We start from the raw sequence: 15,080 nt of genomic DNA on the forward strand, positions 1-15,080 counted from the left end.
TTTTCTGTGAGCACAAGGCAGCCACCGGGAATTTAATCACCTAGCACAGAGTTAGATCTGTAGGTCTATTCCATAACAAAGGCATAAATGAATGTTATGGATGTGTGTTACCTCGATTTTTTTTCCTTGGTTCCCTGACAATGACTCCTGAGACATGTAGCTGCGCTCTGTTTCTTACACAGGACAAACCCAGTTATAAGCAAGCCAAAATATCTGAAGAATTCATGTGTAAAACTTTTAAATGAGCAGAGAAAGATTTTTTTTTCTTTATCAAACTTAAAGTAATGCAAGTTAAAAAACTGTAGGAGTCAAAAATGGTATTTCATATCCATTCATTTGCTGGACCTGTGAATCCAAATACAAACAGGTTACTATTTTAACTGTTTTTTCCTTTTCCTATCTGGGATTTACCAAACTTTAATTTGAAACAGGTTTTTGTTGTTGTTTTTTCATTTTTAATATTTTCTACTTACTAATTTGGTTGCCAAATTTATGGAAACTTCATTTTGGTATCAATAGTAAGCATCATATTTGTCCTTTCTTGGGAAAAAAAAAGGAATATAAATGCCCTGAACATGCTCTACAGCATATTACTTACAACCTGTTACTCAGTGCAAAGCATCTGAAAGCAAACTGACATATTTCAGCAAGTAATCTGTTTATCAGACATTTCCATTAACTGCAAGCATGTAGTGAGAAGGTACGGTACTGGTTTAATATATCGTCAAGATAGACAATGTTTGAATGTACACGTTAATCTACATTTTTAGGAGTTACAAATAAGACAATGATGTGCACAGTACTTTAAAATGCAGTGAATTTCTCTTCTCGTTGCATTGACAACACCAGTTCCTTACACAGTTGAATCTGGTTCAAAGCTCTACTCCCACTGTAATAAATGTGACAGACACTTACAGGTACAACGTTCACAGCAGAGATCGTTAAGGCTCTGTTCTGATGAGTGTTTATTTCTCCGTGCACACCTCCCCTCCCTCCCCTCTTCTCCCAGTCCCTTCCCTGCCACACACACGCAGATTTCTTCATACAGAATGAAAAGCTCATTGGTTCCAGAGTATTCAGGAAGAAAAGTTTAAGATAAAAGATTTTAACCTGAAGGTAATGTGTAATGAAATGTAGATTTATAATAACAGCAATACCTGGTACTTATATAGCTGTCTTAATCTTTTAAATCATTTTTGGTATGATAGGAGAATGCAGCATCCACATCCCATGGATACTGCATCTGCTAAACGCTCTACAACAGATAGCACGCACAGAAAAGAGTCCAGACCAGAGATCATACAGTCAGATGGGGTCTCAAAGGACTTTGTGAATGCCAGGAAGAACGATCAGCTCCATTTCTGAGATACAGGTGAGGCACAGAAAGCTTAAATGCCTTGCTCACAAACACACAGTGAACCAGTGGCAGACTTCAGGCCTGTTGGCTCCCCAGCCACCGGTTTATTCATTGGTCCATTCTGCCCTCTTAAACAACTAAGAGAAGATCTTTTGAGATACACAACGTGGGCCTACTATGATAATCAGTGTCAAATGCACACAACCCGATTTCCACACTAGCTTTTGGCATCTGTTGTCATTTATGTTTACTTAGAGTGCCTAAAATGCCCTCAAATCAAAATGGAATTGGTAGAAATGACTAAAATGTGTAGTTTAATAGAGAATCAGGCTCACAGCAATTACTTTGTGGCATGCTGAGACTAGAATTAGCTAACTATTTTAATTGCTAACGAATTAAGGCTGATTCCTGTTTATATTAAGGCCTCTGTATCATTCTATGACAGCGTAACTGTGCCTCAGTGCAAATGAGACTCAGACTCTTGAAAGAATAACCTTTCTGTTCCCTCAGAAGACAATAATTTTAGTGGCCCTAAATGAAGAAATTGACTGGAGCCAACTTGTCTTGATATCATGGAATATTTACAAAAGGCTTGTAAAAGGACCAAAAAGTAATCTGAAGGAAAACCAATTGCACGACTGTTGAAGAAAAAAGTTAAGATTAGATGGACCTGTTCCCTCATCATGAAAATGGAGAATTGTAACCTGGTAACACGTCTTTATACTAAAGTAATTGGCTTGATGTTCAGAGATTATGAGTATGCTCAGGTAAACTGTAGATGCTTATCAACTCTGGAGATCAAGCCATCTTGTTACACTACTAGAGATAAAATAGACACAGACTTATTCGGTATTTAAGTGCTAGACATATAGGGCACAGTTTGCGTAAAGCTAGTGTGCGTTATATTCAGAGTAGTAGTAGTAGGATGACCTCAAGCTCAGTAAAATGCTACATGATCACAGATTTCTTCTATTATTATTGTTATTAAAAGCTATTGTGTGTTGCTTTCTTAGAATAGGGCTTCTCCAACTTTGCTGCCTGTAGCCAAGAATTATTTTAGAAATTCTTTTCTCTCCAAACACTCTATTTGTAACAGTTTTGGTTTTAAAACCTTTATTTTTTAGGCAACCAATTAACATTTGTTGGCTGAGATTAAACCAATCCTTATTCTCTTCAAATGCAAGGTCTGGGTCCCCATGGGTTACAGCACTTTTAAATTCCTTTTTACATCTAGTCAGAAGTAGATAATTTTTTTCTTAAAGCTGATAGGAAATTGTTTGTGTAAATTAACGCAATTCTTTAGGCATCAGTGTGGCTATGATAACTACCCAGCTGAGGATCTGGCCTCCAAAATGCAGCTCAGTCAGTTGGGAAATCTATTTTGTATACAAGTCAAAATAGTTGGATCATATGTGATGTTACATTTAGTTTCATTGGCAATTCAGAAAATATTTAATAGTAAATTTCATTGCTAAATTTCATTGCTTCTATTACCCATTTTCATATACAAATAAATAATCTTTTCTAAAACATTCTTTTTCTTTAGTAAGGCTTGTATTCATAGTCATATCAAAAGTGTTTGCTATTGGAGCAATCTTTCAGCTTGCTTTATTTAGAATTATCTTTATTATGAAATTCTACAGTTTACTAAACTTTAACGTTGATGAGCAATGCTGCACTTGAGTAAAGAATCACATAAAAAATGTATAAGGTATGATATTTTCTTGCCCAAAACTAAGGCAGGATGAACAAAAGTAATAAGCTCATCTCATCCTCACCTAGCAGGGCTTGATTTTAAACTGTATTCAAAATACAGAGCCCAGGAGAGGATGTAGTCACGGTGATTATTGCGCTTTCACAATGTCTTGCTATAGGATTAATTTTTCCTTTAGCAATATATAATTTACTTTCCTGAAGACCACACAAAGATATTGTACTCTGTAAAATAAAATAAAATAAAAACAAAAGCACTTAAAGTTTTATGAAGTTATGAATTAGAAGGATACAAAACCAAGTTATTATCCTATGATTCAGCTATGCCATGATCTAATATTGTTTCAGAATTATTATTCTGTTATTTAGGTTGGAGTCATCTTCTGAACACCTGATGTGCTCTCTGGCATGCCACAAATTCAGCAGATGCACTGTCTTCTGGGCTTTACGGCTTCCTCTGATGAATGTACAACATTTGGAACAAAGCCACTCTTAACACCTTCCCATCCATCTTGTATTGTGATTTCTCCTTTTTTTACAAGTTCATAGATGTCTCGCGTAAGAATTGTAAAGGACTCTTCAACATTTGTGGCATCTTTTGCTGAGGTTTCTATGTATTTCATACCAAAGGCAGATGACAGTTTTTCAGCTTCTTCCCTTGTAACCTCACGCTGTGATACTAAGTCACATTTATGTCCTACTAACAGGAAAACAATCTGGAAGGGCTGTACATGCATTTTTGCTTCTTCTAGCCAGTCTTTCACATGTTCGAAAGATCGTCGATTTGTGATGTCAAACACTAGCAAGCCACCGACAGAATTGCGATAATAAGATCGTGTTATTGATCTGTGAAGAAAAACACAAAAAAGGAAAATTAAAATATATTTTCACTTTATTTGTGAACAGGATACTTTTCCATGTGACTATGTTCCTTTTTTACCCACTACAAGTTTTATGAACTTACCATGCTTTTTTGAAATTAACTAGAATTTATTAATTTACCTTTTCCACAAAAAAAAATGGTTTTTTTCCTACTTCAAAAGTCATATTCTAAATGTTCTTGAAGTCAACATTTCTAGTGCCAATTTTGAATGCTGAATTTTTCTGCAAAGTACTCTTTATTAGCAAACTGTTGCACGTGTTCACAGGACAATATTTATATATATATATTGACAGTATTTGTTAGTGTTAAAAGTCTGAGTTCTTCAGTTTTATAAGAATATTCACTTCACTTTGTTCTAATCAGTCATTTTAAAATGAAACAGGTAACCTGTATCCTTTTGTATTCCTTACAGACAAATGGTTTGATAGCAAAAATGGTACAGATAATCACAAGTTATTTGTGCCTGTAGAGGTCAACAGACTAAGGAAGGAAACTCCCTCAACAACACTGTACTGAGCTGGGCCAACACACACTTGTTACAGCACTGACAAAGAACATTTCTATTTCCAGCATATCATTCATATGGAGGTTCAAAAGCTCTTTATTAATTGCATTTACTATTTTTTGGTATGAGACTTCCAGAAGTGGTGACGTTTTCTGCTTTTCAGCCCTCTGTGTTCCAGACCATTCACTGGAAGTAATTTTGGAAGAAGGAGACCCTTCCTCCAGAAAGATTTTTAATATGCTCTAGAAGAAGAATAATTAAAAAAAAAAGTTAATTAGAATGTAGAGTAAGATATAGGGACTAAAAATGATTTTACATCTGTAATCATGTGCAATAGGGGAGGATGGAGAAGGCGAGAAGAGACATTTTAAATGAAGTGATGGCCTACCTAGGAGTGGATATAAGCACTACATTAGTAGCGTAAACATAGAGCAAGTGTGTATATGTAAGTATTCTCCAACTGAAATGAGACACAAAATCTATATTAACAGGAATTAACTATATTTTATCTTAAGATTATTGAGAAAATGGAGCTTCAAAACATTTGAATCAGGATGAGCGGTACACAGCTGCATCTTTCCATAAAAGAAGCTCCCTCTGATTTTCACTTAATCACGTTTCATATAGTGTTTTCTAACAATTCAAACTCCGAGGTATAATTAGGAGCAGCAGTCATATTACAGATAGGTAAGTGCAGTTAGATAAGTCTTAGATTTCTTGGCATAACTAAATTCATTTAGTCACAGCAAACTGCATTTGAAAGGGTTTTATTTAGATAACAGGGAGGGTTTCTTTGCCCTAATGTTTTAGAAAGATCTTTTCTATGTTTCCAGCAACAGAGTACTCCATGGAGTATGTCTCTGAGCAGCTTGAATCTGAAGACAATAGGGTCTCACCCTCAACTTATTCACATAGCCTGGGTATGAAAAATTACTATAAATAAAGGTTGTATTTTGTGAAATACTAAATAAAGATATCACAGATCTGCTTCAGGTTTTCTTAAGTGTTTTTTTGTTTCTTTTTTTTTTTTCAGTAAAGCAGTTGCGAACACAGATGAGTACATCAAAATAATTCAAGTTGTTCCAGACAGAGCTGAAGTGTGTGACAAAAATGGGATTTGGTTTCGAAAAGCGATAGCTAATACAACCGATTTTCAAGAAAAAGAACCTGTCCTGAAAACAGTTACGCCAAAGCAATATATTAGCAGCTGAAAAAAAAGGCTAGTACTGAAAAGGCACTGCATCATTTACTTAGCATTTTTATGTAGAATAATGTTGTATCATGTGTCTGTGAAGTGGAGTACTGAAGAACAGTATTTATTGTCTTACTGCGTGCTTACACATGGAATTCTGTACCCTCGTCGGCTGTAACTCAGTTCCGCAGAGCTACGCCAACTGGCATTAGCTCGTGATCTAGGCCATTATATTTAATTTTCTGTATATGTTGCCTGTAACAAAGATGATTAAAAAGCATCTGTAACTTTGGGCTGCACATCGCAAAAACTGGTAAAAATGTCTGGGCACATGAACATAGCAGGTTGTTCAACAGTATCTGAAACATCCCACGGATGCAAAATATTTGACTTAAATATGACGATTAGAGTAGAGTAAGTATAGACAAATGTATTTTCAGTGGATGTCAGAGTTATTTGGAAAATGAACTGTGTAAAGTGGGTGTATTTCACGGTCTGGTAAGTCTGTTTTTTTTTTTTCTCTCACCCTATGAAAATAAGTGCAAGAGCAAATTTTGCCTCATTAATGTTGTGGCTAAAGATTATAGGACTTTTAGGTGCCTTTAGCAAGGCTTAGGCAGAGCTAAAAGACCAACATCTCAAGCTGTGCTCCACTCAGCTGCATGGAAAGAAGTTGTGGGGAGCTGGTGGTCGGTCTCTTCTCACAGATAACTAGTGATAGAAGTAGAGGGAATGGCCTCAAGTTGTGCCAGGGGAGGTTCAGGTTGGAAATGAGGAGACATTTCTTCTCAGAAAGAGCAGTCAGGCATTGGGACGGGTTGCCCAGGGAGGTGGTGGAGTCACCGTCCCTGGGGGTGTTCAAGGAAAGGTTGGACGTGGTGCTTAGGGACATGGTTTAGTGGGTGACATCAGTGGTAGGGGGATGGCTGGACCAGATGATCTTGGAGGGCTTTTCCAACCTTAATGATTCTGTGATTCTATGATTCTATTATCTAACCATGGTGCCCAGACGAGCTCTGCGGGGCCTGCGTGCTCTGCCTCTGCGCGGGCTGGGAGCAGCTCATGGGGCAGCGCCTGCCTTCCCTCGGCTCCTGTCACAGCTGGAAACCAACCCGAGTGTCCCAGGAACAGCTCCCCAGGAACACACCAAACACCTTCAGATGGGTTCCAACCCCGCACGAAATGTAGGCGAGCTTTCTTTCAGTGAAGGTACCTACCTCTCACACAGCTTCCTATGCATTGCTTCACAAGACACAGGGCCGTGTTCACAGGGCCCACACTACAGAGGCCACCCCTAAGCACTCTATTCACAGCACTTCCACCCTTATAGAGGTTACAGACCACGTCAATATACTGTGTATGTAGTCACTGAAAAGCTTGATGATGAGTGTGCTTGGTGGCCAACAAGAGATAAGGAGGGCTGAGAGTCATCTGGAAAGCCTGGGAGCCACTGGCCATAGCCCCCACAGGGGAAGAGGAGGTGCTGGGCTCATCTAAGCAAAAGCAGCAGGTGAGCGGAGGGAGGGAGGAATAATCTCTTCTCTTTTTTTTGGATCTGTGCAGGAGAGACCAGTTCACAGGGCCAGAGAGCAGTGGATTCTTCAAGGTGCAGTTCTTAAGTTCTGCACTCAGGAACACTGAGATATTTCATCCCATAGCCGTGTAATGTAAAGTCCACAAAGGACTTACAACACTGATCAGACTCTACAGTGCTGCCGTTCACAGCAAAGCCCTTAATCACTAGCCTACAGAGTTGTACTCCTCTTCTGGCTCAAAAATTCTGTACTCCTCTCTGTGCAGTGCCACCATTAGGAACGAGAAACGCCGATCCAGACTCCTGAATGGCCTTCCTGGTAAGATGCACTCCGAGATTAGGAAAGATGTGTCTAAGCACACTTTTCCTGCTTCCTGCATGAATGTTTTGTGTCGTTATAGTAAAGAAACAGCAAGAACTGGCCAGACGCCAAGCAGCCAGGCCGCTGGTAAAGCAAAAGGTTGCACAGACTGTTGATGTGCTCAGAACCCTAAGAGCTGTGTTTTATAGGAGCTGTAGGTATAGGCACCTGTACTTCACAAACAGGGAGGGCATTCTTTATCCTCTTCCTACCTTTGCTCTCAGGAGGTGATTCCAGGCTGTGCACTTCACATGGCAGAAGCCCCTCAAAGCAGGGTCGGTTTCGATCCCTTTCCCACCCCCATCACTTCCCCTTTGTTGTCCCTGGGACACGTCCCACTTGGAGGGTGTGATCAGCTCGATGCTTCAGGCATTGTGCAAGGAACCTTCCTAATACAAGGCTCTGGATCTCGCTCCAGCAACCAGGCAACTAAGTGGTATCTAGCCCTAGATCTTCTAATAGCTTTTAAAGTGGTGTTTCTCAGCAGACGTTAGTTGATACAACTGAAAGGAAAAAGCCTTCAACACAAGACATTGCTCTTCTACAGCAGCATCATCTCAACAAAGCAAAGCATCCCCGAGCTGGCGAGGACACTGCACCCTAGAAAAGAGACAACTTGGTGCAAATATGACAGAGGTCTACAAAACCATGAGCATCACAGGCAGAGCAGATAAAGATTCACAGTTAACCTCTTCAAGTACAAAAGCCCTTCAAGTACAAGCTGCCAAATATAGCTAGGAGCCAGCTTCAAAAGAAACAAACTGCAAAAAAACATCTCTTCAGGCAACAGCTGGTAGACTTGCGGATCTCCTTGGGAAAGATGTTATGAATGCAAAGAGGTTGTCTGTGTTCCACAGCAGACCGAACAAGTATCGAACAAGAGACTGATTGAGGTTTAGTAAATAGATAAACCACATCAGTCTCAGGAAATCCCTCAAATTGAAAGTACAGGCTAGCAGAGTACTCCGGAGAATTCAAAGACTCTATCAGAGACAAGATATCTGAGTATGGGCCTTAGACAAAACCAGACCAGCCCTCCTTGGACTCTTTGACAATGGACTCTTTGACAATCACTGACACGATTACACACATTTTGGTAAGTGCTGCAGCATCTGACTCCAAAAGCAAAATGTTTTTAACTCCTTTATTGTCTCTTTTTGAAGAAAAGAAGAAAACCTTAGGGTCAGGATGACGAACGGATGGCAGGTAAAGTTTAATGTTGTCCAGCTTATGCATAAAGGATGTTCAGATTCCGATTGCTCCAGTTATCCCCACGTATATCCTAAATTCCTGAAATGTCTTCCCATGTAGACAGCTAATTTTGGTTCAGCTAATTAATTGTCATAAAACTAGCATTATGGAAGGGAATGTGTTACTTGAAGCACCATGATTCATTTTCTGTGGGGAAGGAGGGAGAGTATTTCCTTTAGCAGTGGGAAAGCCTTCAGCTAAAGACAGGGTGGGATCAGGATGAGAAAATAATGGCCAAAGACCAGCCTTTCTTCTAAAGGCTTCCCTCATTCTTCCCCCATTCTAAAATGAGGGAGATGGCAGGCAATGAAGTCTGCTGTCGCTTTCCTGACAAGCCTTCAGACAACATGTTTGAAGTGGAAAGCACAACTTCTTTTGGATTTAGAATCTGGCAAATCTGCCTGTGACTTTGAATGAAAGGGGACTGAACTCTCCGATCCATCCCCGCACCTATCTTTCACGTGTCTTACCTTTCTGCCTGCAACACTTTGTTTTTCTTCTGCTCCTTTGTGCCTGATACTTCTTCGCTGCCTCCTCTCTCCACTTCTCTTTCACAGGAGGCTCTGAACCCTTCTCAAAGCAATAGTTAATGGAAATGTCCTAACCAATGCCTTTGAGTGTGCCTTTGTTGGAGGTGCAAGCTGATAATGTTTCAGGAGGGACTTTGCCTGCTTCCATAGGAAGCAGGCATTAAAGGAAGGAAAAAGCACTAAGGAAGCTGCACTAAGGGAAGGGAAACAACCCTCCTACCTATAGAGGAGAGTGCAACCCCTTCTGCCTGGGGGTCTTGGAGCTGTGCAGCTCCTCACAGTGCAGACTGGAGTGTGCATGGCACACTGGCCATTGACGATGGGTATGCTACAGCCTCTGGCCAGCCCTCACTAAATATGTAACATATTACACCATCTTTGTCTGGAAGTTACAAAAATTGATGTGTTATTGAACAGGTAATTCTTATTTTCTCCCCCATTCCATATAAACAAAATCTAAGTTACAAAGCTCCTTAACTATGCTGCTGCTAAATATGGACTGTCCTAGCATCCTCTAGACTATCCTTATTCCTGATTTTCAAAAATACTTGTATGTATAATATTTTTGCTCATTTTGTAAAATGCTTGGCATTTCTAATAAATTAAAGGTAAATGCAGGGTAAATAAAGGGATAAAGGACTGGAGAAAATCAGTTTTCTCCCGATCAGAACCTGATAAAAAGGTAAGACTACAACAAGGACAAAAAGGGAACCACAACACCTTGATATCGAATGCTGTAAGGTTCCTCCAGATTGTTCTACATTTGGAACTGCTGGAGGTGAGACTACTCCTCAAGAAGGCATATGTTATGATGTACAGTAATGATATGTTAGATTTTTTTTTCCAAAGGATAACTTTAAAGTCTTTAGTTTTAATAGGGAGTAGTTGTTAAATGCAGATTGTAAACTCTTTTTGAAATGATAACTTCCCACGTAGAGTACGTGTGCGTTCCACTCATTTATTCTGATTAGGGTAGCATAATGGCAGGGGAAAGTACAGTCTCAAAAAGAAGTCATCTTCCTAGCTTGATCTAAATATTAGGTTAAAGATGTAAGACCCTAACTAATATGCTCAAGGTAAGCCTTGGTAAGATGATGGCTACTGAACAATTGTTTTTGAAAATGAATTAGAGGATGTATTAATCACATCAGACCATGGCTTTAGGATGACTTTAAATCAGTCACAGTGTTTCTTTCTCATTATGATCTTACTGATGCTTACCAGATGAACCAAACTTTCACTAAAAGCTTTACCTAATTTTGAAGAGCTATTTTTACACTAGGACTAAAGACTACATTATAATGATGGTAATTTTCAAAATACATACTGCTTACTCAAAAAGAAGAGTAAGGGTGGTGTTTGATTTTCAAGACGTGTTGGAAACAGAATGTACCTAGTTAATATCACAGGCTGCTATATTAACTGGGTTAGTATAACTGAGGCATTCCCATAATATTATGTGCCTAACTTCTTGAAATAAATTCTCAGTCTTAGTAGTGTTGCTTCATAGCCTTGGAAGTTCCACGATTAAAATTCATTTTGTTGGATTTAAATACAGGAAAATTAAACCAAACGAATAACAGCAAAGTAGACCACGTGAAACAAATAGCCAGAGCAGCAGACTGCTCTAAATGACAACTAACCCCAAGTTAAACAGAAAGGGGGAATCCCTCCTTTACCTTAGTCTGTGTTATGGACTTGAGTCTACACTAAGCAGGTCTGTAGGTTCTTTTTCTAGTAAACCACTCGAGGCACTGACAATTATGTTGTCTGTATGGGAGCTAGCACCATGGGAGATCCTGCTTAGTGGTGCCCCACTGGTGTCCCCACAAATATAGTAAGTAACTGCATTGGCTGAGCTCATAACAAGTAAACTGTGCTTGCAGCTTGCTTGTGGAAGCGTTAAGAATTACTTTACCTTTGAGCAGTAACGCAAACGATGCATGTTAAGGATGAGTTCTAAGAACATGCAAGAAACCCAGTTCAAATACAGAGGCATCAATGAACTAGGCACAAGTAATTGATTTCTCCAAGAAAATAAGTGCTCTCTTTCAAGGTGGTGTGATGGCAGGTGGGTCGCACCTGTCCCCGGGGAATGTCCCTAATGGCTGGGACCAAAAGAAGGGGGTTATTATACAGCCAGCGTTTTGTCCTGCACACGGGCAACTCTCCAAGGAGCTTTTAAACCAGGTTTTACCTCCTCTAAAGTAGCAATGCAAGTGAATTAGAGCACAACTGGGAATCTTAACTGCAAACCGCTCGGCATTCCACAAAATTGGATTATTTCTCGGAATAATTAGTTCTTCCCCAAGACTATCCTTGCTCGTGATCTGTAGTCTTCTCCAATAGCACAGAACAGAACTTGCAAGTTTTTAACCTGTGGTGTATAATTTAGTAAAATATTTACAATTTACTTGAGTACATGCAAAACAGACTATGCAATAAATGCTGTGATATTTGGTACACCAACTGACAAGAAACTTCTAGCAGAAAAACAACCACAGATGTTTAAAACTACTTCCTCCAGTTTGTATCTGCTGGGCATTGGCAAAAACACAGATGTATACTACTGGTAAATTTTAAAGCAGCTGAATGCATGACTCATCACTGAATATCCCCTGAGCATTCCCTTGTAAACGATGGCTATCATTTGAGTTAAGATGCATGCAAAACTCTGTATTTGCATTCCTTTCAGTCAAGTGCCTTGTCATTGGCCATCCTGGCTATTCGTCAGCAAATTCAAAATAAAGAGATTATACCTCCTTAGTCACTTGTTTACAAGGATTTCTCCTTCTTTGCTGGAAAGCACAAGGAGGATGAAAAATGTTAAGAGCTTGCCATTATCACTGGTAATTTCTTTCCTAACCCTTCAGAGGCCTGCCTGCGAAAATATATATAAGCCTGTGACTCATGCATGCCCAGGAAAGTTTTTTTTGTTGTTTCACTGTAGTGCTTGTTATTGAAGGAGGGTTCACCTCCCCTGGTAAGAGGCTGAAACCCCACCTCTTCAGCTGAGTGCCAGGATCTGCACAACTGTTGCAGAGGAAGCCAGGGAGCAGAACGGGCTCCGCTGTTGCCAGTGAGGAGACCCATTGCAACCCTACTGCTGGACCCAGTAACAAGCGCGTGGGTGAAGCAGCACAGAGCACAACAGGCAGATGGGCTGTGCGTCAGCATCCCACCTGAGCTCACACCTACTGAACCCTGGGTCCAGACCAACACTGTACGCAAACTGTTTGTGACAGAGAGGGGAAAGGAAAGGACTGAGCACTCGGAGCAGCATTTGAGCTAGCTGAGCTACGCACTCACTGACGGGAGTACTAGTGAATATTGGAGCAGGTGCAGAAGGCAGGTGTAAAACCCCGGTGGGTGACTGCCCGTGGCTGTGACAGTGCCAGGGCTGCTCTGGTGCTGCAAGGACGGAGGGCAGGGAGGTGGCCTGGTCTGCCCGGCTGGGAGCGGGGAGCGCTGCAGGGGAGGCCGGGCGGCGATGACAAAGTCAGAACCGGAGAGGGATGCGGGGCCCTCCGGCCGCCAAGCAGGAGGAGATGAGGGTTCGCCACCCCAGGTTCAGGACTCCGGGGCAGTGAGGAGGGAGGGAAGGAGGCACAGGGCAGGGCCACTTGTTAGCTCGGGCGAAGGCTGGGCGGGGAAGGGCAGCGGGGCTGGAGGGGGCTGCCGGGGAGCCGGGTGGAGGCGGCTCGGGGCGGGGGGCTCGGGCAGCGCCCCGGGTCCCCTTACCTGAACCGCTCCTGCCCGGCCGTGTCCCAGAGCTGCAGCTTGACCCTCTTGCCGGGCTCGATCTCCACCAGGCGGGAGAAGAAGTCCACCCCCACGGTGGGGTCGGAGTGCAGCGGCCCGGGGAAGCGCCCCTCGGTGAAGCGGTGCAGGAGGCACGACTTGCCCACGGTGGAGTCCCCCAGCACGATCAGCCGGAACTGGTAGATCCAAATCGCCGCGTCCATGGCGGCCCCGGCCTGGCCCGGCTCCTCCTCGGGGCTCTCTCGGGGGCTCTTCCGCGGCCGGGGCCGGGGCCGGTGGCGGTACCGGTGCCCGCACCGCGCTCCGATCGCCCCAACGCCCGGCATGGGCGCGGCGGCGGGGGGGACGAGCGGGGCCCGGGCGGCCCGGGCGGGGCGGGGGCCGGCGGCGGGACGGAGGGACGGAGGGACAGGAGCCCCGAGCCGGCCGCTTCCCCCCCGCCCCGCTCCCGGGGGGCTCCCTGCGGCCGCCCGGGGCGGGACGGGGCGGGACGGGGCGGGACGGGGCGGCCGCTGTCCCTTCAGCACCGGCTGCCCGCCGGGGCCGGCCTCTCCTCGACTGCGCTGCGGCGGCGCGGCAAAGCCCTCCCGCCGGGGCCGCCTCCTCCTCCTCTTCCTCCTCATCCCCCTCCTCCTTCTCCTCCTCCTCCTTCTCCGCCTCCTCGAGGTGCTGGGGATGTGGAGAGGGGCTCCCGGCGTGGGGATGGGGGGAGCCTGAGGGAAAGGCGGGAGGGAGCCCACAGGAAATGGCGGGCAAGGAGCAGGGAGAGGGGTCGGGGGAGGTGGGCGAGGAGCTGGCGTGTGGTGACGGGGGAAGGGGGAGAACGCTTAGAGTCATAGAATTATGGAATCATTGAGGCTGGAAGAGACCTCCAAGATCATCTGGTCCAACCGTCCCCCTACCACCAATGTCACCCACTAAACCACGTCCCTAAGCACCACGTCCAACCTTTCCTTGAACACCCCCCAGGGACGGTGACTCCACCACCTCCCTGGGCAACCCGTCCCAGTGCCTGACTGCTCTTTCTGAGAAGAAATGTCTCCTCATTTCCAACCTAAACCTCCCCTGGCACAACTTGAGGCCATTCCCTCTAGTCCTATCACTAGTTATCTGTGAGAAGAGGCCGACCCCCAGCTCCCCATGCCTTCTTTTCAGGTAGTTGGAGAGAGCAATAAGGTCTCCCCTGAGCCTCCTCTTCTCCAGACTAAACAACCCCAGTTACCTCAACTGCTCCTTGCAGGACTTGTGTTCCAGGCACTTCACCAGCTTCGGTGCCCTTCTATTCCTCCTATTCTCCCTAAGATATAAGCAGAGGAGTAATAATCTCTGGACTTCCATTTGGTGTGTCTGGGGAGGGTGTGCTGACTGCTGTCTTGGGAAGAGGCGTAATAAAGGGAAGGAGACGGGAACAGGGGAGGAGATGGGTGCGCAGTCCTGATTTCCACACAGTACAAACCGCTTTTCGGGTGCCTTGCTGAAATACCCTTACCCTGGTAATGAAATGATTCTGTCAGTGTGGATGCCCTCCTGAGGAATTCCTTTGCCTCGGGGATCTTCAGCTCAGTATCATGCTATGGTCAGTCTGCTGAGCAGTAGTTTCCTCAGATTTCTTGTAAGGCCTGAGGACCACAGAGGACAGCAGATGCCCACAGGTTGCTGGTGAGGGCTTTGGGGACAAATTCACAGAAATCCCAGGAGGCTGGGGGCCTGGGGGCCATGAGGAGGAGGCTGACAGAGCTGACAGGTGGGCTGCTGCTGGCAGATCTGCAGCAAGCGGACACTTGTATGGATGCGCACTTGGAGAGTGGAAAGGGAGAGTGGAGATGGGCGATGTGTTTCAGTCAACCTGTTGTAACTCTGTGGGACAGACAGCTACAACCAGTTTTCTCATTGCCTCAGTCTGGTTTTGATACTCCAATGTGTTAGGTGGTCACAAGGGTGAGATGAGCTAAGTGTAGCTCCATGTAGGCTCTGGTAGACCTTGCAGCTCCA

The 15,080-nt window shown here is 43.8% G+C and overlaps 1 protein-coding gene across 1 annotated transcript; it reads right to left on the bottom strand.

Annotated features, from left to right (window-relative positions):
* Nucleotides 1–690: 690 nt before the first annotated feature.
* RAB39A (RAB39A, member RAS oncogene family) lies at nt 691–13,726 on the bottom strand. Its single transcript, XM_083820218.1, has 2 exons — nt 13,068–13,726; nt 691–3,916 (listed from the first exon to the last, which is right to left on the bottom strand). The coding sequence occupies exons 1-2, from the start codon at nt 13,709–13,711 to the stop codon at nt 3,490–3,492; spliced, it is 1,071 nt and encodes a 356-aa protein (XP_083676344.1). The 5' UTR covers nt 13,712–13,726; the 3' UTR covers nt 691–3,489.
* Between the last annotated feature and the right edge of the window lie 1,354 nt (nt 13,727–15,080).

Source organism: Anser anser, assembly GCF_964211835.1.
Source record: "Anser anser genome assembly, chromosome: 1".
Classification (NCBI taxonomy): Eukaryota; Metazoa; Chordata; class Aves; order Anseriformes; family Anatidae; genus Anser; species Anser anser.

Coding starts and splice junctions, on each gene's coding strand:
- RAB39A (XM_083820218.1), bottom strand. CDS start 13,711: ATGAGGAGGAAGAGGAGGAGGAGGCGGCCCCGGCGGGAGGGCTTTGCC. Junction 3,917..13,067: donor GCCGGGCAGGAGCGGTTCAG/GTAAGGGGACCC, acceptor TTTTCTTCACAG/ATCAATAACACGATCTTATT.